General features: G+C 38.0%; 1 protein-coding gene across 2 annotated transcripts; it reads right to left on the bottom strand.

The window, feature by feature from the left end:
• Positions 1-2,812: 2,812 nt before the first annotated feature.
• pnoca (prepronociceptin a) lies at positions 2,813-21,223 on the bottom strand. Of its 2 annotated transcripts, none has more exons than XM_084725055.1 (3): positions 21,101-21,223; positions 6,078-6,211; positions 2,813-3,614 (listed from the first exon to the last, which is right to left on the bottom strand). In XM_084725055.1, exons 2-3 carry the CDS (start codon positions 6,195-6,197, stop codon positions 2,994-2,996), a joined length of 741 nt encoding a protein of 246 aa, XP_084581181.1. In that variant the 5' UTR covers positions 6,198-6,211; positions 21,101-21,223; the 3' UTR covers positions 2,813-2,993. The 2 variants fall into 2 exon arrangements, with proteins under 2 accessions (XP_084581181.1, XP_084581191.1); XM_084725065.1 differs by having other exon boundaries at positions 6,078-6,208; positions 21,101-21,197.
• Between the last annotated feature and the right edge of the window lie 938 nt (positions 21,224-22,161).

Below are 22,161 nucleotides of genomic sequence, written 5' to 3'. Positions count from 1 at the left end.
TTGGACTGAACATGCATATTTGTAGAATGTGCAGCCTTGTGTAATAGCACTGACCACTAAGGGGCGCCAGATGCTCGCTGGCTGCTGTTTGTGGTCTGCACGGTTGTCGCAGTGTTTCAATGAAACTTGTAGTTAGGGGTCTCATTCATCATCAGTGACATGCTGTAGGTGTGTAAATACATCAACAAATTGGTTTCTCGCTTCTGTCCTGAACTGATGGATTTGACCTGACACTGTTAATATTTTACAATGATTTTCTTATTCTAAAATGAGGGTTTTCACTAGGGCTGCAAAATATGGCACAAAAAAGCCATATTGGGATTATTTTTTGGCAAAAATTGCAATGCAATATTTGATGCGATTAGTGAGAATGATCATTTCTACCTTACAATTTTCATTTTTACTGAAAAAAACAAAATACATCGAGATGATGTGATATTTGTTAGGGTCTGTTCCAAACAAACATGTTTTCTTACATCAAAGAACAAGATTTTCAGGCTAGGCCATCTCTGCAGCACTACAGTACTTCATTATAATTCTGTTTTCTATAACACATTTTTCCTTTTTCAAATAAATGCAATTTGGTTCTCTGATTTGGACATTGCACTTCATATTGTGATAATTGTGCAGCACTAATCTCCACTTATCGAGAGGCAGAGCATTCTCTGCCAATTTCTAATTTAACATTAGGTTTAACTTGCAACAAATATTGACACAGATTTGAATTTAGTACATCATGGCATATTTCTCTGGACATTATATTTGTATTCTGAATGGTTATTAATATAAGTGTTTTTAAAAAAGGTTCAATTTTCTTTATAAATGGTCTTTATAAATGGTTTAAAAGTTGTAACGAATTTCTATAATTAATAATTTACTTGGTCTTTTGTGCAGTTATACATTGTTAATAAGATAAAACTTTTGGTGTCATCAGGTGGACTCCAATGGGCTGTTAGACCTCTGAGCTACTGGTGCAGACTGAATGGATTGATAAGAACCTATTATCAAATATTTATTATCATCCACCACTTCTGATTTATGACTTACTTGCTCATTAGAAAGTGAAAAATCCCTAAGGATTTATTAATGGATTACCAACATCTACTAGCAACTTATTTAATATAAAACACCTGCCAAAGTATTAGCTGCAAAAATCTAAAAGTAGCTTTGCCCCATCACCACATACTGTGAAAACAAAACACCTCGAGACACAGAATCAGTTGCTGACAAGCCACAGAGGAAATAGTAAACTATTTTTATTGACATGTTTAAATTCAGCTATTTACAAGTTTCATAGTGGGCAACAAAAACATTTCACACCAATACAGTCTGAAGAAAAGAAAAACAAATATTGTTTTTACATACAGGAATCTGGCATCTGAACACAAGAGCCATGTCAGAGATGATGCTCACTTGTACGTCACATCAGTTTGGCAGACAGATCAGTAGCAGATATGTTTGAATATTGAGTGCTGTGTAGTCTTTCACACCAGATTGCAGAGATCTTTTCATTAAACCTGCCGTAGGTGTGTTTTGGCACAGTGATAAACCAATGACTTATGTGTTTTTGCATGTTTTCATTTATTTACCACAACTCACATATACTTTACGTTACTGCTGACATTATTCTAACCAGTGCCAAAATGTGAAAAAACACTGGTTTTGTCCTTTAAAAGAGACTAAAAGAGAGTTATGCATTTTGCCACAAGATGGTAGTGTAATAAAGAGAGGGGTCCTGTTGGACTTGATAACAGAGGTTCCTAGATTTTCAACAGTAAGGACGCCCAAAGACAGAGGCCTCCGTGTGAGTAGATTCAGCACTTTAATACAGATGACCAGCACAGAAATCAATAGGTAAAACATACCTAAATAATACAGGGGATCTGAAAAGCAACAGTTATGCCATCGTTAAAGGGTAACTTTGGTATTCAAAATCTAGATGCCATTTCTCACCATTTCTCTGATGTCCGACCTTCCGATATTTCCACGTCTAACGCCATGATTTGAGAGTTTATTTTGACCAAACCAGACCTGGGGATTGCTGGAACGGTGGAAAGATGAGTCAAGACATTTTTTTGTGAGTTTTATTTTGTTATTTACGTATGCTGAGTTTGAATGAAGTGTGTTTTATGGTGAGAAAATGAGTCTGGTGGCTTTGGCAAAAGCAATAGATTGTTTCTAGTTAAACGAAAACCATCTCGCTCTCTAACAAATGCTCTGTCTTTGCAGGGATTCTCTCCATAATTTTGTCAGACACTTGCTGTAGAATAACAATCTGAGCCTGTCAGTGGCAAAAAAAAAAAAATTAACTTTTAGTGGACATACTTTGTCAGGGCGAAATTGCCCAAAGGATTACATTGCAGCCCTTTTTGTGGCTGATGTGGTCTCACACAACACTGGACCAGTTTCAAAAAATTCTTGTGCACTTGGAAACAAAAGCATGAGGAGATAGCGTTCTGGTTGAAAAATACTTAAATTACTCTTTAATCTAGCAGATTACATTTAACAGTAAATTGTAAAGAAAATGTTTTTTTTAACAAGAATCCCCAAAGTGAGAGCTTGTGAGAATAAGAGCTTGGTCTGACTGAACTCAAGGTGCCCTGAACTGGACATGGGGCCTGGAAGATGCCAGGGATTATATAGTCTCAAAGCTCAAAGTGAGCTGGTTTTAAGGGGCCGAACTTTCTTCTAACTCCACTAGAGGGTTAAGCTGGTCTGATAATTAAAGGCAAATTGTTTGCATCATAATTAAAAGAGACAGAAACTGAAATTCACGTCTTGAGACTAAGAGGACTCCAATGGGAGACTTAGATTGTGGGATTAGCTTTTATTTTTGAATCTATGTTGACCTGTTGAATCTTTACTTTGACTCAACAGGTCAACTGTGGTGATGCAAGTTAAAGTCGGACATGTTGGTGATTGAAATACAAAACAAGATCAGTGAAAATACATCAGGAAATTGTTTTATGTCAGTAGCTTAAAGGTGCATTCTGCTAAACTTCGTTCTGTTGGGTGAGGTCCTCTGACACGCTGTTGAACTCAGTGGCCCGAGTGCTCATCCCCAGATACTGCTTCAGGAACTCGCTGAAACGTTTTTGGTTGTTCCACTTGCGGGCTGACTTCCGGATGCCGATGAAACCGCCGTACCTCTTCTGGTAAGACCTCCCCGGAGACATCAGCTTCTTGTAGCCGTGCCTCCCTTTGATGAAGCCGCCAAACCTCTTGGAGACGCTCAGCCCAGCATCGCCCTGTCCTCTTGCTGCTACGTCGGAAGCGCCATCTTCTTGCCCTGCCTCCTCCTCGTAATCATCCTCGAGAGACAGGCCATTCTTGGAATTGTAGGCAGTGTTCAGCTGGCCGCCCTTGCCACCCAGATTGCTCTCGTCCACCCCGAGTGCCCGGGTCACATGATCGAACCTCTGCAAAGCAATGGGCAGCAGCAGACCTTCCTCCACCGGCTCCTCCTCCTCCTCAGGAAACAGGGCCTCCACCTCCTCCTGAGATCTTTTCCGAATGGTACCGCTAAGGGAGGAAATTGGAAACGACAGCACCTTACGACAGAAGTCCCGGTAGAAGGCTGGGGAGACGTTGCCTTCACACTCAGTGAGACACACCTGACAGAGACAAAGACAACTTCATTCTCATCATACGAAAGACAGACCTCGTCAAAAGTATTAACCTAGCTCTAGGGATGGCAGTGGAGGTCTGTTTGGCATTTAGTTTCTCATTCCTCTGCTGTGATCAGAATGTATGCAAGCAGCTGTTAACATTCAGTTTTGTACAGTCATTCATAGTCCCCTCAGGTTGATTTGTAATAATTTGTCCCCCACTTTAGATAATGACCAAATGCCTGCAAAACTGACATTTCCATCAGCCACAGCTGTATTCTATGCTTAATACAAATTAGCAATTGTTAGCATGCTAACCCTAAAGTAAGATGGTGAACATTGCTTGCTAGCGTGGCTGTTGACTTTTAGATATAGAAGGGTATTAGTGTCAGGCGTAAGGGGAAAAAAATTGTGGATTTTTAAATATTTATTTCTCTTTATTTTTTTTGGTCAAATAGTTGAGAATAAAGTTGAAGTGTAGAGTATAAAGTTGACCTTCAAGTATTAGTGCCAGGCATAAGAAAAAAATAAATCGGAGGAAGTTTTTTGTTTCTTTTGAGAAGTAAGTCCAAATGTGGAGAATAATGAATCTTTATTCTTGAAGTGGTATGTCAACTTTACTTCTGACATTTTGACTTTATTCTCAAAATGAAAAAATTTTTTTGAATTTGTACTCAACATTTTGACTTTATTTTTAAAATGTAAAACAATCTTCTCATTTCTTCCTCTTATGCCTGGCTCTAATACTCTTCCACATGCTTAGACTTAGATTTACCTTCAAAGACAAGTTGGTGTGTGAACACTTGGCATAACCCGGACATTGTTTTTTGACTGACAAATTAAATTATAGTGGTATAAAGTCTGATGCAGATATTTCAGAACCTCAGCCAATAAAATTGAAGCCACCTGCATACTGCAAGAGGATATGCATGAACTGACCCTTTAAAAACGAACACCTTAAGCTCATCATTCAGCCAATATAAATAACAATACATCACTCTTAACCAAGTACATAGTGGCTTTTCCACATCAAATTTTCTAGAGTTTTGCACACACATTTGAATTGCTTAATGTACAGTAGCCAGGTCCTGGTCCTGGAACATCCTAATACTAGAATGTTGAGATTTATTGCGGCCATTGTGTATAAAACAGTGTGTCTCTTAAAAACATAGCATGCTACAGAATTATTGAACATATCTGATTTGCTGAGGTTGTTTGAATGAAAAGAAAATACAAAAAATCAATGACCAAAGGAGAGTGATTGGATTACTGTCCCGTTTATCACCTATTAACTCCCACTGTATTGATTCAGTGTGAGAATGTGTGTGTGTGTGCGTCTGATATTATGTGGAAGAATGTATCTGTCAGAATAAGACGGCAGATTGGAAATATGCATGAAATACGACATTGCTATGTGTGTAAAATCTCCTGTTCTTGTCTATGTGACAGACTGATCATGGACTCTCTGATCTCTTATTGATTTACAAGTAAAATGGGAGGAAGGGGAGATAGTGTTAAAGGAACAAAAGTAGGCACAGATTCTGAAAAACAGACAATAATTCAGTAGATAGCATGCATCAACATGTCTTTAAACAGTCCTGTCTAACAAGGCCACAAATGCCCAAGTCAATCGGCCCTTTTAAAAAACAGCTGTGACCTAAATGCCTAATGCTAACAACATTAACAATTTAACACTTTTAGTTTATTTTCTTAATTTAATTTAACGTTCAAGCCACGTTTAAATGTCTTTTACTGTGTCCCCGTGCCAAAAGGTCTAGAAGCAGACATGTCATTAAGAGAAACAACCACCAGGCGTAACCACTGAGGGGAGAAACACACATCTATCCCCAGGAATCAATTAGCCACAACAAATTAAACCTCAAATGCCAAAAGGGTAATTTGTTGAGTCAGAGACAGTGAAGGAGAGGCAGTAAGGTGGGGTGAGGGGTTTAAGAGAGCCCCGTGGAGAAAGCCTTGTTTTGTCTGAATGAGGATTTGCTAACTAATATATCAGAGGATGATTTGGTTTTCACTTATTTCTTTTGCAAGTATCAATTAGTTAAATTTCCCAGTTGTGAGATAAACACACCTGAGACACTTGGAAAACGGCTTGTTTGACATTTCGACTTAGTCATAACAGGAAAAGCACAGGTGTTAATAACGTTAATAATGGTTTTGGTCTTTTCAAGTGAGCCAGCATACTTTATTACTTACACCTGTGATTTTTCTACCTTGAAATGCCAAAAAGATTTCTGTAGAAAAGCATTTAATAAGGTACAGCATCTAAATTTCAATTTGATGTCCTCTTTGAAGTCCATGTGACTCAGATAGATGGGACAAATTTTGTTTTACCACCAGCAGACAAACTAAAGCCTTTCCCTGCTGTTTCGCTTGGGAGCTCCAGCTTTGCAATCTGCAGTGTGTGCGTGTGTGTGTGTGTGTGTGTGTGTGTGCATGTGGACTCCTCACCACAGTGTTGAAACTGAGCTGCTTGGGCAGGATGTTGCTGCAGGACAGGCAGTCCGCCTGGCAGTCACTCTGTCCAGGATCACACAGACAGAGCAGTAGCAGAGCCACCACAGTCTTCATGGTCCCACCGTCTGCTGCACAACACACGAACACAGGAATGAATGCACATGTTCAGTCCAACGATTTGATGCATCATTGTACAATGTCTCTTTCCTCTCTGTAGTGCAGTGGTGTCTGACTGAGCTTATAGGACACATTTGGAAAGGAAATGAAAAGGAAACAAGATTTAATGTACAGAACAGAAGGGCTTTTTTTTTTTTTATTCTCCGACGGTTGTATTTGTTCTGAAAAATAGTAAAAGCTGTCAAAATTAGTTAAAGGGATAGTTCACCCAGAAAATGAAAATTCAGTCATTATCTACTCCAACATGGCTGGAGTTTCAGAGGAAAACTGTGGTCCAAAATCTCCCAAACAATGTAAGTGAATGGTGACCAGTTTTCAAATGGAAAAAACAACCAAGGAAAAACTCATAAAATGCCTACATAGTGTTTGTCTGAGATGCCATTCACTTGCGCATGGACTCCCATCACACACACCTAGATAAGATGGTGTGTGCACACATGTGAACGTTGCTCCAAGCTAAGGATCTACAGTGAATATTTAGGCTAAAAACATGGAGCAAATGACATCTTTCAAGTCAACTTGGCATTTCAGTGACTTGTATTACACCAGATCAGCAGTATGGAGGCATTTTATGTTTGTTTTTTGTTTTTTTCCTTTTGAAAACCAGTCACCATTCACTTAAGGATGGCTAGTTTAGCGCCAAGACTGGAAGCAAGACAAAGCAGGCAGCTTTCACTAAAAGAAGAATAATACACCTTCGAACAGCTCGAAAACAGTTTTATTTACATGTTGTATGCTCTTAGCTAACAAACTAGCCACCAATACACCCAACAATCACCTTAGTTTCATACTAAGATGCTGCATGCATACCTGTTTTTGATCCAAGGTCATTTCCTATTTCTATATGATCTTAAAGTATACATACAAAATCTGTAAATTAGACAGTTCTGAAGATGAATAAGCAAGGTTAGCTGTTTTGTAAGTCTGAGATGTTTCTGAGGTCCTGGCGTTGTGCACACTAGGCTACTGTTATGACTTACTGGGACACTTAATTGAGCTGAGCCATCATTAAAGAATTCTGTTTCATCAAATAAAAATGTCTGCTCTCTTTTCATGTTACTCTAGGTAAGAAGGAAGCAATCATATTTCCCAAAATGACCAAGCAATGATTAAGTCTGTTGCATGTTTCAGTGGTAACATTGACTCACACACAAACACTTGTCAACTAAAGAGGTATTTGCCATTTAATAAGCAGAAGCATAATGCGCAGCTCATCATGCTTTATATTATTGGTAATAACAGGCATCACCTACTGGGAGACATAGGATTTTGTGTCCACCCCCAAAGTTAAAGATGGGTGTGCAACCCTGATGCAAAGCAGGGAAAAAACACTAATAAACTAATAAATTCCATTAGTGTTTGAAAGGACCACAAATAAAGTCGTAGTTTTTGCTATGTTATTCTTAATATTGAATTTACATTATGAGGCATAGTAGGTGTTTTGCTGCTCTTATGTGTTACTGGCTGAGCCCCCACTTTTAAGGAAAGTGTGGGTATCCTGTATATGTGATGCTGTCTAGCAGGTTTGTTGTGGGAAGTGTCAGTGAGAGAAGTATCACCACCCAGCCACAGAAAAGTGCTTTATGCTATTAGACGTAATTAAATTACTTAAGTCAACTGTACAGTGTGTAGATAAGCTCAGGTTGCAGCATAATAGTAACTGAAAGACTCTGTGTTGTGTTTGCTTCCACGGAAAAGAAAAAAAAAGTTACTACAGCATCTTCAAACATTCTTCACAGCAGAGTTGGTCTGGACTGTGAAAAGCAGCAAGGCTAAATTAATTCAAATCAATTAAAATCATAGTAATAATAATAATAACTTGTTTTGCTTTACATACATTAAAATCCCCACCCTGACAAAATACAGCAATAATAAGAAAAAATAATAATACAAGATAAACAGTAATATATAAAGTAAAAGATGCAAACTAAAAACACACCAACAAACAGGCGTCAATTTTTTACAAACAAGTGTGAGCCAAAAACTTAAAAAATAAGAGTGAAGGGTGAAACAAATAAGATGCAATAAAAGCAAAGACCTTTCCATGATTCCAGACTCTTGAGTGGCAAATCACTGGTAGATTTATATTGAAGCCTGCCTATAAAAGTGTGTTTTTAAAAGGGATTTTCAAGATGAGACAAATTTTGCTAACCTAGTTTCCTCAGGCAGGCCATTCCAGGGTACAGGTGTCCTAACAGTGAACGTGCAGTCGCCTTCAGTTCTGAGCCGATTCATCACTGACTCAGGCTTCATTCATGCAGATGAATTTCCCAATAAAAACAACAACAGCCATGTAGCCTATTTAAGTAACTGATAGACACTGGAAGCCATGTCTGCACCAGCAGGCAGTTATAGTAATAACTACCCAAAGGTCTCCTCACCACATTACGTCATTTAACATTACATACATTTTTGCCCCTCCCATGTTTAATAAAATGTGCAAAAGAAAGTCTTGAAGAAGTATACTTTGACCTTATTCTGGTGGGAGCAGCCCAGTCTGGTGTGTCTGACGTCAGAGACACAACCAGAGTTTTCATCTCATTAAACAAACTCGTTAACTCCTTTAATTGATGCCTCAGTTAATGCCTCTGGCAACGAACTGAGTCAATGTTTGTTGCTGACGAACGCACACACTCAAACTCACATGCACAAAGCATGCAGACACACCAATGCACGCCAACACACATACATATAATTCTCACATGTGCCAAACTGTGCATGCCCATTATACAGTAGACTGGTAGACACAGTCAAATACAAATTTACACACACACACACACACACACACACACACACACACACACACACACACACACACACACCACTCTTTTAGCAGTACATTGTCATTATCTATTAAACTGACAAGACAGGGAGTAAAATTAATTTGCCTTCAATCAAACACTACCTCATAATGTCTCCGAAATTTTGAATTTATTCAGAGTAATTAAAAACTGATAAAAGTGTAATTCCACTACAGTTCGTTCCGTCTTTAACTATCCATGAAACAGCAGCTCTGAAAAATTAATCAAGATTAATCAGTTTTCTTGTGTGCAAACAATCAAAGTCGGTTTTTAGTCAAGGAAAAGAGGGTTTGTCAGTGAAGGACAAAAGAGCAGCACAGCCAGTGAAGGCAGGGGTGTTGTAGGACGGCTAAGGGCGGGACCAGGTTGGCAGATGGCGGTGGATTGAGACAAACAGCTTGGGTATGTTCATTTGGCCAAAATGCATCTCATTCTCCGTCCTCCTGTCACTGACTTCATGTTGACTTTGCTTCCAAAAATCCATCATTAAGGAGAATGCATACAGGAGACTTCACATCTTCTCATCTTTGCTTATGTATGAAAATGTGGCCAGAGGATCCATTCACACACACACACGTTGTATCCTTTGTTTAGAAATGAGTGAAGACAACAAAAGTGAAACACATGCTTACCTTCATACCATCATACCGTAGACCTTTTTCAAAGCAGCCATATTAATATGAAATAGTGGGGTAAACACAAGTGTGATAGTCTGCTAATTAAGGTCTCATTCCATTTAGTTCAGCAGAGCCTTCCCAGTGAGCCAACATACACAATAGCAGCACCCAGACTTTGTTTGACCTGAATGGAACCATTTAATGTCCAAATGTCTGCTATGAAAAAGGTCTATTATGACATAAAATATCTGACCAAAAGTCAACAGCCATGCTAGTGGCTCTGTGAGGCACTTATAGAAAGTTTATCAGGTTCACCTCTCATAGTTTAGCATGTTAGCATGCTAATACATGCTGAAACACAACGGCTATGTCCAAAATCACCCACTCATTCATTACTCCCTTCTTACTATTTAGGGATTTCCATGTAGAGGAGTAATATGAGCTCACTATATAGTGAAGAAAAAAAGTTGCAGCATGGTAAATAGTGCTTGGTTAGTGACCATCAGTTGTACACTACTTCACAAAATGGTAAACTCACTATAAAGCGGACTGCATAGTGAGTAGTGAGTGATTTTAGACACAGCCACAGTACAGCTGAGGCTGATGGGAATGATATTAGTTTGGTAAATATGAAGGATAAAAGAAAAATTCAGGAATCACCAACGTTATTACAGTTCATCCTGAGGGGGGCATGGATGTGTGTACCAAATTTCATGGCAATCCATCCAGTAGTTGTTCAGACATTTCACTCAAAACCACAAATGTAAGCCTCACAGTGGCGCTGAAGTAGGAATTTTAGGGGATCACCAAAGTCATTAATCTGGGGGTGAATGAATCAATTCAATAGCTGTTGAGATATTTCAGCCTGGACCATGGACTGATCAACCAACAGAGCAACATTGCGTTCCCAGAACCAGAACAACACCACTCGTGTTGCTAAAAAGCAACAGAACTCAAAGCTAAAAATGAGTTTTGCTGGGTGTCACATTAGATATTTTACTGTATTATTACTGGAAGGGTTCAGGCAGACGACTGCCCCTGTGAGAATGATTTTTTTTTCATAATAATTTTAACTTTGCGAAACATGAATAAACATGAATCACAGAATATGTTTTGACAGCTGTCGTCGGAGGTTTAAGGAGCAGTCTGGGTCCTGTACTTGAGGGGGAACGCAGGGAACAGTCAGCTAATGTGACCAAGTTGAGTACTTGCAGTTCCTGACTCAGTCTTTCTTATTCAGTTTTGATTTCTTATCAAGCACGTACTAACACAGCCTGGTTGCAGTCAGTCAAGCCTCACTCAGGATATTTCAGATATGTGTGCACATGCAGACATTTCAAGTGCAGCCTTTATCTGTTTTTCTCTTGTCTATAAAGTACGCCGTGTTGTTAAAAGCTGTGTGAAAATGATTTTCTCAATGAGGTCTTTTACTGACGTCTTCCAGGTTCTCCCGAGAGCCCTCAAAACCCAATTACTCTGCCTTTAATTAACTGATTAACCACTAAATAAACCAGTTAATTAAGTCATTACTGTCTGGAGCTGTGCTAAGGCGCTGCTCATCAAGGTCTTACAGTCCAGTAGATGATGAATAAAGACCATCTTCCAGATGAAAGGAACCCCTCTGAGTATCTATCAATAGTATCTGGCTCAGCCTGTTACCACATGATGATGATGTGCCGTTTGACCTGCTTGCTACAGGAAAAAACATCAAGTCTAAGTCACAATTCAAGATTTCAAATGAATCATAAGTAAACTGGCACTTCACTAAGGGGGAAACATCAGCTCAGTGTCTTTCTCTATGGAATGTCTACCTGAAAGTTCAGCAAACTCTGCCAGGTTTAATGGAAAAAGTACTAAACATAATGACAAACTTGTCTTTAAGTTTTTGATTCTCAAGTGTGCTTAGTCAACTATGAATAAGTACTGTTGACAAAGACCAGTATAAGTACTGGCATGATTCAAAGTCACACAACTCACGACTCACTCTAAGTACGTAATTCTCAACATGTGTCACACTCTGATATCAACTGTTTCCCCCATTATTTTCCACCGTTATTGCTATTTTCTCATCAAGAGCAGGAAGTACAAAATAAATTACTCCCTGCCCGAAGAGCGACTTAAAGCCGGATTATTCACGCGTGGTTGAACGGAGGAGCAGTGGGCATCTGTCTCGCAGTTCTTTTTTTTATTTTTTAATACCGAACTGCAGATTATTACGTAATAACCTCAATATTGTCAAATTCACATCAGTACAGCATGTACATGGGCTGTAACGTTTCTCACTGGTTGGTTCCTATATAACACCAGTCTGGCTGTTTGGACACATTTTGGTTCTGCCTGAACAGAAAAAGAAAATAGAAGCTGCCTTTTATAGAAATTAAAATGGCTGCTTCATTTGAAAGACAAGTGCCTAATTTGTATTCTCTGTTATTGTGTTTATCAATCAATTAAAAATAAAGTAGGGGAGAACAGGGACGGCTGTAACACTTTTTTGTCTCAGCACCTATAATTGACTGAATTTTTGTGTTTGAGCCTTTAAATTTTAAAATGAAGTAGCCTTACTTATTTTAAATAGAAATGATTCCAGCTTTTTGGTTTTATTTTAATACTAATTTCCAACGTTTTCCCATTGGCTGTGATTATTTTTGCGATGGTTTTAGGTGGAACTTTGTTATTATTAATGTTAAAATGTTTATAATCCTATAAAATACATTTAATTATTTAAATGAAGAGAAATTCAATAATTAAATTTTGGATTACTCTAAAATATGAATCGGATCACTGATGATTATTATCCTACAGACAAATTCTGCTGTGAATATGTTATAATATATGTCATTGCAGTTTACTACATGCAATGGCAAAGGTATTGTTAAATACATAATTAAATTTTACAAAACTTAGAGCAACAATAGAGTTTATAAGTCAAAGGTCAGAATGACTTCTTATGGTCATTCTAATAGTTATGGAATTCTGGCACTTCTAGTATTAAATTAAACTGAAGAACAATAACGTCCATCGCTTAAAGGAAAGAGGAGCATTTTAAAGAAAACAAATACTGAATAATTAGAGTGTATTCATGATGTTGGCTTTGTTAGTTGATGAGTCAGTTTGACAGGTAATTAAATGTTACTTAGTCTTCTGCCTGGAGCCACATGGCAGACTACGTCATCTGTCAGAAAAGTCACTTTGATTGACAGCTTGTCCCAGGCCCACTCAAAATACATTGTGCTCTTTGTTTTAATATTGATAGCTAACCAGCAAAATGGCAGTGGTCACTGATGTGACATGTTTCACGACAGTAGATCTATATTAGCAATCAGGTTGATAAAAAAAGTCCAGTCTATATGTTAATCGTCTTTGTCACTACCTTCATACTCCATCTACCTATTGATTTATCTGTCATTACCTCTCTCTAACGTTTGCTTTTTGCTTCTTAAAGTCTCATTCTCACCCACTCATACTCTTTCTTTCTCTCTTCCTGTCATACACTTTCTCACTCTCACACTGTCTTTCACACATATATAAAACGTGACAAAACTATTGGTATAAAATGTCCACAAGAGGCTTAATTGAACTATGAAATAAAAATTTATTTTAATGTTAAAAAGTTTGTGCCCAAGCTGCCTTAAAATTTTAAACTGGCTGAATTTGAAAAGACAAGTTGAGATAATTTGTATGATTCAAAACAAATACATTTTTAGTCAACTAAACTGGACATTACTTCAGTTGTACTTGAGGTGACATGTTCAATAAGCTTAAGATATTAAGTTGAACTAACAACTCTTCAGCCACACTGACAAACATTACATACAAATTTGATTTAGAAATTTAATTGAATAAGTTGATTGAACTCTACACAGTACATTCATTCAATTTATCATTTCAAGTCAAAAGACTTAAAGTTAGAAGAACTCATGTTTATAAGTTCTGAGGCGTTCTGAAAATAAATACTAGAAGATTTAAGAGAAATGGACTGCCTTAATTTTTTAAGTTGACTGAATCTGAAAAGTAAAAAGATAGAATAGATACTCTTAAATTTAACTTTAATTAACCTGAATAAATAAAATGTGTATATTCAGGTTCAGTTAGTGAGAAAAGATTAGTTGCACCACTCAATTCCAGTGATTTTTTTTTTTTGCAGTGAAATCCCCACTATTGATGTCACAAAAAATAAATGCTGTACAAAATCAACTAAATAAATTTTCAAATTTGCCTTATTTTGTGTCAAAATGTTAATAATCACCCCACTGGTTAAACCACTCCTGGTTAAACGCAGCTAGTAACAGTACAACTGCACTACTGCTAGTATTAACAAAAGACATTATTTTTTCTGATCCTGGTCGGAGTTCATGCAGAGTGGGCGTTCTGACCTGTCTCGAGCTAGAAGAAACCTTTAGAAGAAACCTTTAGTGCTTTTACAAGATGTTCCCTGTCAGTCAAACTGTTTGTGACATAGCAGTCAATTACATGCTGAAGCCATTACAGCCAGACACGCTAAGCTAAATCAATTTCCCTTCTCAATGCATCTAATCACCAAAGGTCGATTAATGGTTTTGGAGGTGTGTCATATCAGACTCATTTCATATTGATTTTTGTTGTTGTTGTTGTTGTTGTTCGTCTTTTGAGATGAGGTGATGCCCTGTCATTTCTTGCTTTTCTATCCGGCCTGCACAAATTTTAAATATATTTATTTGTCCTCTGTTTTTACTCTCTGTATTTATTACTATGTAGCTAAATTAAATTAAACATATTGATTTTATAGAAAAAGCATTGAGGTAGGCATTATCAAACTCATAATATCCCTTTGCCGAACGCAGGCGTAACTAATAATAAATATGGCCTCATTCCATTCAGGTACATCTGATTTTTCTGTTTTCACAAGTCAAAACAAGATATAGGTATATTGAATTACTGGATTATTGTAATATTGACAAAGGATTTCAAAAGGTCTTGTTATCATGATTTTTTTAATGAGCTTTTCTCCAAGTTAGGTAACCTCAGGACTCAACAATGAAGAGTGCCCACTTGCATGGGGGAAGTAAAATGCCACATCAGGCTAGTACATCTAGCAACTCACTTGCCCAATCAGGCAAGTGGTAAAAAATAATTAAACTATTAAATTATTTTGATAATCGATCAATCGTTTGAGTAATTTTTGTACAAAATGGCAGACATTTCTGATTTCAGCTCATCAAATATAGAAGATTTTTCTCTTTTCCCTGTTTATGATCACATAAAAATTAATACTTTGGGGTCTTGAATTTACAAAACAAGACATCTGAAGATATCAACTTGGAGTTTGAAAAACTGAGGTGGGTATTTTTCATAGATGTTGGAGCTCTAGATTAAACATGACAATTAACTTTAGTCTTATTTGTTATACGATGGCCATTAATAAATAACTTTTTTTGCAGGGGCAAGTAAAAATTGACTTCAAGCAAGTTGATTTCTGACCCACTTGCCTGTTTACATTAACTTCAAAGCCCGCAGGTAACATTGTTTCTCAGCATTGCTGGGCATAAGAGAAGATATAAATCATGTCTTTTAACTTAAGGGATAAAGACAGCTTAGTCCACAGAGAGTAACATCTGCTAAAGCCTTGGTAATGGAGGACATCGTTTTTATAATCATTAGTTTTTGTGAAAAGAAAATAATAAATTACACACATTTGGACTCAAGTAAATTTTAGCATCTCATTATTTATAACCAAGATATAACAATGGTTGTTATGGTAGCATTGTTTTTCCAGCATTCCTATGAACCTTAATCATCCAAGTATTTTCAAAACCTCATTAGACCAGTAGACGATTTCAGGGTGGATGGCATCCACCTTGTTAGCAAAATGTATCCACTTTGTTAACCCACCACCCCTCTTCTCCACTCTCAGAGTGCAGGGGCAGAGGGGTTGTTTGGTTGAATGTGTTAATCTAGTCTGCCTGACTCACTGATCCTTTATCTGACTGAGGTTTGTGTAAGTTAGAATCTATGGCCCCGACCATGGCTCTGAAATATTACTGTGCTGTGTATTGATAAATCCATGGTGCTGTCCGTCGTGCTGAAGTAGCAGATGGATTTGTAACTGGGACTTTTTCTGAGTCCCACCCTTCTATCAGTTTTACTTTGGCTCTATGACAGTCGTTCATGGGTCGGTTTGCTGTTGAACTGTCTGTTGCATGATGCTGCTGAATGTTAACACAGATGTTGCATGTAGAAATCCCCAGTATCGGCCCACTGGTACTGCGTGACAACCGTATTACTGTTAATAATGGACTTTATTCAGATGTAACTGTCAGTGATGCTGTCTTTGCTACAATTTTGCAATAAGTTGATGGTTAGTCAACACTTCCTGTAGTATTTTCACCAGGCGGAAAATCAGAAATTCCCAGTATCTCTGACTTGGAATTACAACTAGCAGGCTAATTTTGAACTTGGTAGTGCATATTAGTTAATTAGGTTGATAGCAGTGTCTATTTTCATGAGCCCATTTGCTGGTCCCATATTGTTATGGGTAACTTTTACAAATATTTAATCTCTGAGATTTTAAAATTCATAATAAAATAGAAATAATTAATTGAGTCTCTTTTGTCTTGGCTACCTATGAGGACAATACTGTTACATTACAGTGGCAGGACAAATCAAACATATTTAATAAGTAATTTTGTGTAATTGCCACATTGATCAACTTCCAGTTTGGCCTCCAAAAATATATGCTTTGATTCCAAGATACAAGGGAACAAATCACAGAGCCACAGGAAATGTCTGGACCTCTCTGCTCTGATATGGTTCCTGTGCCACAGAACAATCATAATCAGCAACAGCAAACAAAAATTAATATTTCTGCCCCTAGAATAAAAATGAGTCCAACTGCATATGACAGGAGTCACTTCTCCTTTGATATGGAAGCAGGGAGGGGAAAAGAGGAGCACACTGGGGGCAGGAAGGAGACATGAAGAAGATTCTCAGAAATCCTCTCAGCACAAAAGGATGGACAGGGACCCTGCTGTGTTAGGAACATTATATCCTTTGGATTAATTCACAAACAATTCAGTGCAGCCACACCAGCATTATGCCATATGACCTGTGATCCAGCACTCCTTACTCCTTACTCCCCATCCAGCCTTTGAATGAGAATGGTTTCCATGGTGGTTCAGGAAGTTTATCCATAAGCTAACCAGGTGTGCTGTGTTGGCAAAGAAACCAGTAAACTCATTAATACTGAGGAGATGGATTCAAAGGGAGTTTTAGGCCATAACATACAGAACACGACTGTGCAAATGTGACTGCAACTCATTTAAGTGCTCTGAATGTTTTGTGCCTTGAGTCTTGTATATGATGTCTTTGTCTGTTAATGCTTGAATTGTTTAAAAGAGCAATTGCAATTTTTTTTTCCCACCCTCTCCTCCCCATGCTCAGGGAACCTCAAGCTAACTACAGGAGCTCTGCAGGAGCGCAGGGTGCATGCAGCATCATAAACTGACGATAAGAAACAATGACAAGTCCTGCGCTGTCCGTTGATCAGCTGTTTTTAATTGTCAATTGTCTGTTAATACATTATCCTGAAAACAAAAGCCCACTGCTCTGAAAATACACACTGGAGTTGGAGTTAAGTGTCTCACTGCCTGCCAGACTCCATTAACATGTTGCTCAATTTAACTGTTATAAACATATACTCCCTCTACAAAATTATTAATTACTTCTCATAAACAGATGCTTACTCATTCAGCGAACATTCAGCATTCATTGCAACTCTAATTAACATGAAATGGGTAAAAAAAAATCAGCTATTCTGACCTGGAATAGAAATTTCAAAGGGGGACACCATGACTGCAGCAGTGATGTCAAAAAAAGCAAATGTTTCAACTTAAAATGTTTCCTTGATCTCTTATGGCATCATGCTCATTTTCTTATTTATTGCAGTGATTACAGAGTTCTCCTTTAAATGGATTTTTTTTCTCTCTGCTCATATGTCTCACTAACTAATTGACTCCAAATTAGGTGTCATCACTGTTGAATGACATTTAAAAAGTACATTTTCTGTGCTTGAACTTTATGCACTCAGCTGTTTCGTGTGTAGGTGGACTGAATTGGTGGAAGTCGGAGGATTTGAAGTCCAGAGATAACAAGAAATGTCACTCTTTCCGCAAAACACAACCTTTTGTTGCTTTTAGAGAGGCTTCTGATAGTCTTCTTTAAGTCTGATGGTGAAATAAAAAGAAGATCTTACACTTAATCTCTGAGGGACCTGCACCAAAGGGTTCACAAGAGTCGTGTTTGATATTTCAAACATTTTCTGTTTCGGATTCTGTTATAGTAGGTGTTGAAATGTTATCCCTCTCTCGGTCCCATATGTCATCGTCACCTCATCTATGTTTGGCCGTCTATCCACAGGAACACAATGAAATTGTCCACGAAACAACAGCACAATGTTGGTCACCAACAGCTGATGTGTAGGATGGTTATATAGTTTGCCTTGCTTCAGCCAGCTAATGTAGAAACGCTTGAACATAATACAAAGCTGATCAGAGGTAATTTTCACAGCTAATCTGTTGTAGCCACAGGAATGCTTTGGGTATTTGCCCAAAGGTATGAAAAATCAGCATCTATCTTTCTCTGAAGCAGTTCAAAATTACACTGAGCGCTATCAGTGTATACATCGGCCTCTTTCTGGAGAGATGCAAGAAGCTTTTGTTTTGTAGATCATTACCACATACACGTACTTTCAAATCAGTTATCATCAGTTGTTGAAAGAGCCTTTTTGTAATAGCTTATTTCGTATAATCCATTTTGAGCAGTGCCTTTGTTTATGGAGTTTCTTTGAAGGTCAAACAGAAAGGGAGCCCCAAGCTAAACTAAAACACTATGTTAATTATTCAGTGTTAGATAAAAGGTCACACCTAATTCTTAAGTTTATTAACTACATAAATGTTTCCTGACAGCTTAAAAACACATAATAATGAGTTTAACACCTAAAAGCCTGAAGGCATAAGGGAAATCATATTAGTAGGTTCAACTACTACAGAGGGACAAATGATGCAACTGTTGCTAAATTAGAAGGCAATCTGAGGGGGATGAAGGATGCTAGGATGCCGAACCATGTTCAGAAAATAAGCAAAATGCATCTCCCTTGTTAAGCTGTATCCCCACTCTCCATCCTCAAGTAGCAGAGAGAGTGCAGGGGGCGGAGGGGTTATTTAGTTGAGTATGTCAGTCATTGATCCTTTATCTGACTGAGGTTTGAACCAGTTAGAATCTATGGCCCCGACCAGGGCTCTGAAATATCAGCAGCCTAAGTGTGCCGCTGTGTATTGATAAATCCATGGTTCTGTCCATGGTGCTGATGTAGCAGACAGATTTATAATTGCGCCTTTTTCTCTCAGTTCTGCCCTTCTGGCAGTTTCATCTTGGATCTATGATATTCTCTACAGGATATACTAAAATACTAAAGTGTTTATTATATTGTAGCCTACTGTATATACTCTATAGAGTAGCCACACTGTTGCCTATAGTATTCCAATGACATTCCTTAATATTTCTATGATCATGCTCCCCTTGGACCATCCCACCCTGTTAAAAATGAATAAATCTCTGACTGTTACTTCTTCTACTAAAAATAAAAAATCACTGAACAGAAGTAGGTTATAAAAATTTGATTTAAATGACCAGTGTGTAAGATTTAGTGGCATCTAGTGGTGAACTTGCAGACAGACGTCTGTTGCTTCTATTCCAAGCGTGTAAGAGAACCTATGGTGCTCTCAAAAGTTGTGCAAAATGTTAATAGCCATATCTAGAGACAGTGTTTGGTTTGTCCATTCTGGGTTACTGTAGAAACATAGCAGCGCAACGTGGCATCCTCCATGGAAGAGAACCAGCGCCCTCTGTAGATATAAAGGCTTCACTCTAAGGTAATGAAAACAACAATCTTTAAGGTGATTATACGCTAATGAAAACATATTGAATTTTTTATTCCATTCCTGCTAATAAACTCCAGTAAATCTTACACACTGGAACTTTAATATACTATATTTCATGTGCAATGATGATCTGAATCAGTCACATTTAGCCTGATATTAGGCCATTAATCCAACTTTGGAAGAATAAGAGGGCTTCAGCTCAAAGAGGAAGGGGGTTTGCAATATCACTATGAGCCAAATGTGGCCAGATGCCTTATATGTGATCAATAAAATCCACTTTCATTACTGCCTTTAACCATTTTCTCTGGGAATCCTTACATTTCAGCACCACTACACCACCAAAAGTAGCTTTGATTTCACATTCCACCATCAGTAATTAAAATCAAACTGAAACCAGTCTACAGGTACTGATTGCTCTCTGTATGAAAACTCACATCACCTGTTTTTTATGCACTCTTTCATATTTTTTTCTCATAGAGTGAACCTTTAGAAATCAGCTATCTTTCACACTGGTTAAACAAAATATTTAAGGCTTTTTAAACCTAAAAACGTGATCTAATTAAGTGAGGAAAGAAAATCTCATTGATCATGGTGCACTCACCCAAATTACCTTTGATCAGTGTCTTAAGCTACAGTGTAAACTCAAACGTGCTGCAGCTTTCTGCAAAGACTCCCTCTCCTTTCATTCATGGAACCCACTGGAGCGCAGCGGTAAGTCAGGCCTTAACGATTAATGACTAATCAGGACGAACGATTTATGACCTTTCCCTCAGTGCACTGAAAAACCAAACTGCATGTGAAGCAGTCAGATGGACCTTGTGCTCTTTGTAGTGTTTCGGTCCCTGCTGCTTTATGCCTTTAACCCACTGAAACACTCAGTACTTAACCTTCGATGTAATAGTCTGTAATTGCTCCTTTAGAGGTGATGCATTAACCCTGAAACAGAATCAGTGGTTTGAGATATTATCTTAATACACTCAACAAATCTTACATTCTTTGATTGGCATCATTGCAAGCATTCAGCCGTGAGGAACTCAGAGGTCAGAGGGTCAGAGCACGGTGATAATAGCTGCAACACTTAACCTGGCACCCTACAGCAGGCATACAGTAAATGATAGACAAGTGATGGAGACAAATACCTCTTAGCAAGCTTTCAAACATGTCAGTAGTTTCCTTTTTCCTCCCTTAAGTCCATTTCTGTTAAATTTTGATTTAATTACAGTTAAAGGGAATTCCCATTTGAACCTGACTGACACTACTACATGACCAATATTGGAAGCAACTATTGATGAGATAAAGTCATGTAAAATCATCTTCTCACTTTCTAAAAAGGGCTTTTTGTACAATATATGATGGTCTTCTTTCCTCCCTGTCAATAAAATGTAACAAAATGTCAGTAATTACACGACAAATATGCTAAATGTTAAAGATTCTGTATCAAAGGTCAGAGGTCAAGCCACTTCTTTTCCTCCTCCATCTCCCTCCCTCTTCCCTCAGAGTCTTCTTACCTGTGTTGGGGTGAGATTGTGGGTGCCTATGGGGGTCCCTCAGGTGCAGGTTTGAGGTTCTTCAGCGTACGTTTCCTTCCCTCAGTCTCAGCGTGGTTTTTCTGGCTACGTGGAGGCTGCAGGCTGCCGCTCTTATAGAGACCCACCCCTCCCCTTCAACCTCCCCCTCTCATTCTCTGTCTCTCTCCCTCTCTCTCTCTCTCTTTCAAAACTCTGTCTTTCATCAGGGTGGGGGGGGGTGGGGGGGGCAGTGGAGGACGGAGGAGAAAAAAGATGGGCGAAGAAGGGGCAGGGTGTGAGTTACGATAGGTAGCAAAGAAAAGGAGAGAAAGAAAGAAGTGAGGATAGAAAGGAAGAAAGATGGAAAAGGATGACTGAAAGAGAGGGGGAGATGGGATGATGGAGAAAATAAGATGGGTGAGAGATGGAAAAGACGAAAAATGAAAGATGAAGAGGGAAGAGAAGAAAGAGGAGTGGCATCTGTCAATTTACCTATTTATCTCTTTTTAATATTTAAATTTTTCACTTTTTCTGATTGAGTGACATCATGAAAACAACATTAATAAACTAAATACAGAAGAAAACATAAAATACAAATCGACTAGGTAACTTGCAGATATTTTAGAGACTTAAGTAATTGCAAAACTTAATTTGGTGTATAATTTTTGTGTAGGTCCCCTTACACATCACATTTTACATTGCATTTTAGCATTAACCAGATGTGAGACCCAGTCATTCGTTTGCAAGTGACAAGTCCAGTAGGTCTCAAGTCAAAGCCAAGTCCCAAGCACTAAACTCTGAGTTTCAAGTCATGAACAAGTCATAACGTAACAGTGAGTTTCAGCCCCATTGATTTACAAAGTTACTTAGCTCTTAAGTTAACATTAGCTGGCTAAGTATGTTAATATTGGTTTCGACTTACCATTCTTTTTGCAACTTCAAATGTCAAAAAAGTAATCTTTTTACCTTCATGTTTTGCATACTGCAATTAACTTTTTCTTGACTAAGTTGTAGGTTTTGTACATAAACAAAATTATCTTTGGTATATTTTTTTCCAATGG

Source organism: Lutjanus erythropterus, chromosome 1 (assembly GCF_056507025.1).
Source record: "Lutjanus erythropterus isolate fLutEry1 chromosome 1, fLutEry1.hap2, whole genome shotgun sequence".
NCBI lineage: Eukaryota > Metazoa > Chordata > Actinopteri > Lutjaniformes > Lutjanidae > Lutjanus > Lutjanus erythropterus.
This window is presented reverse-complemented; position numbering and strand designations above follow the sequence as displayed.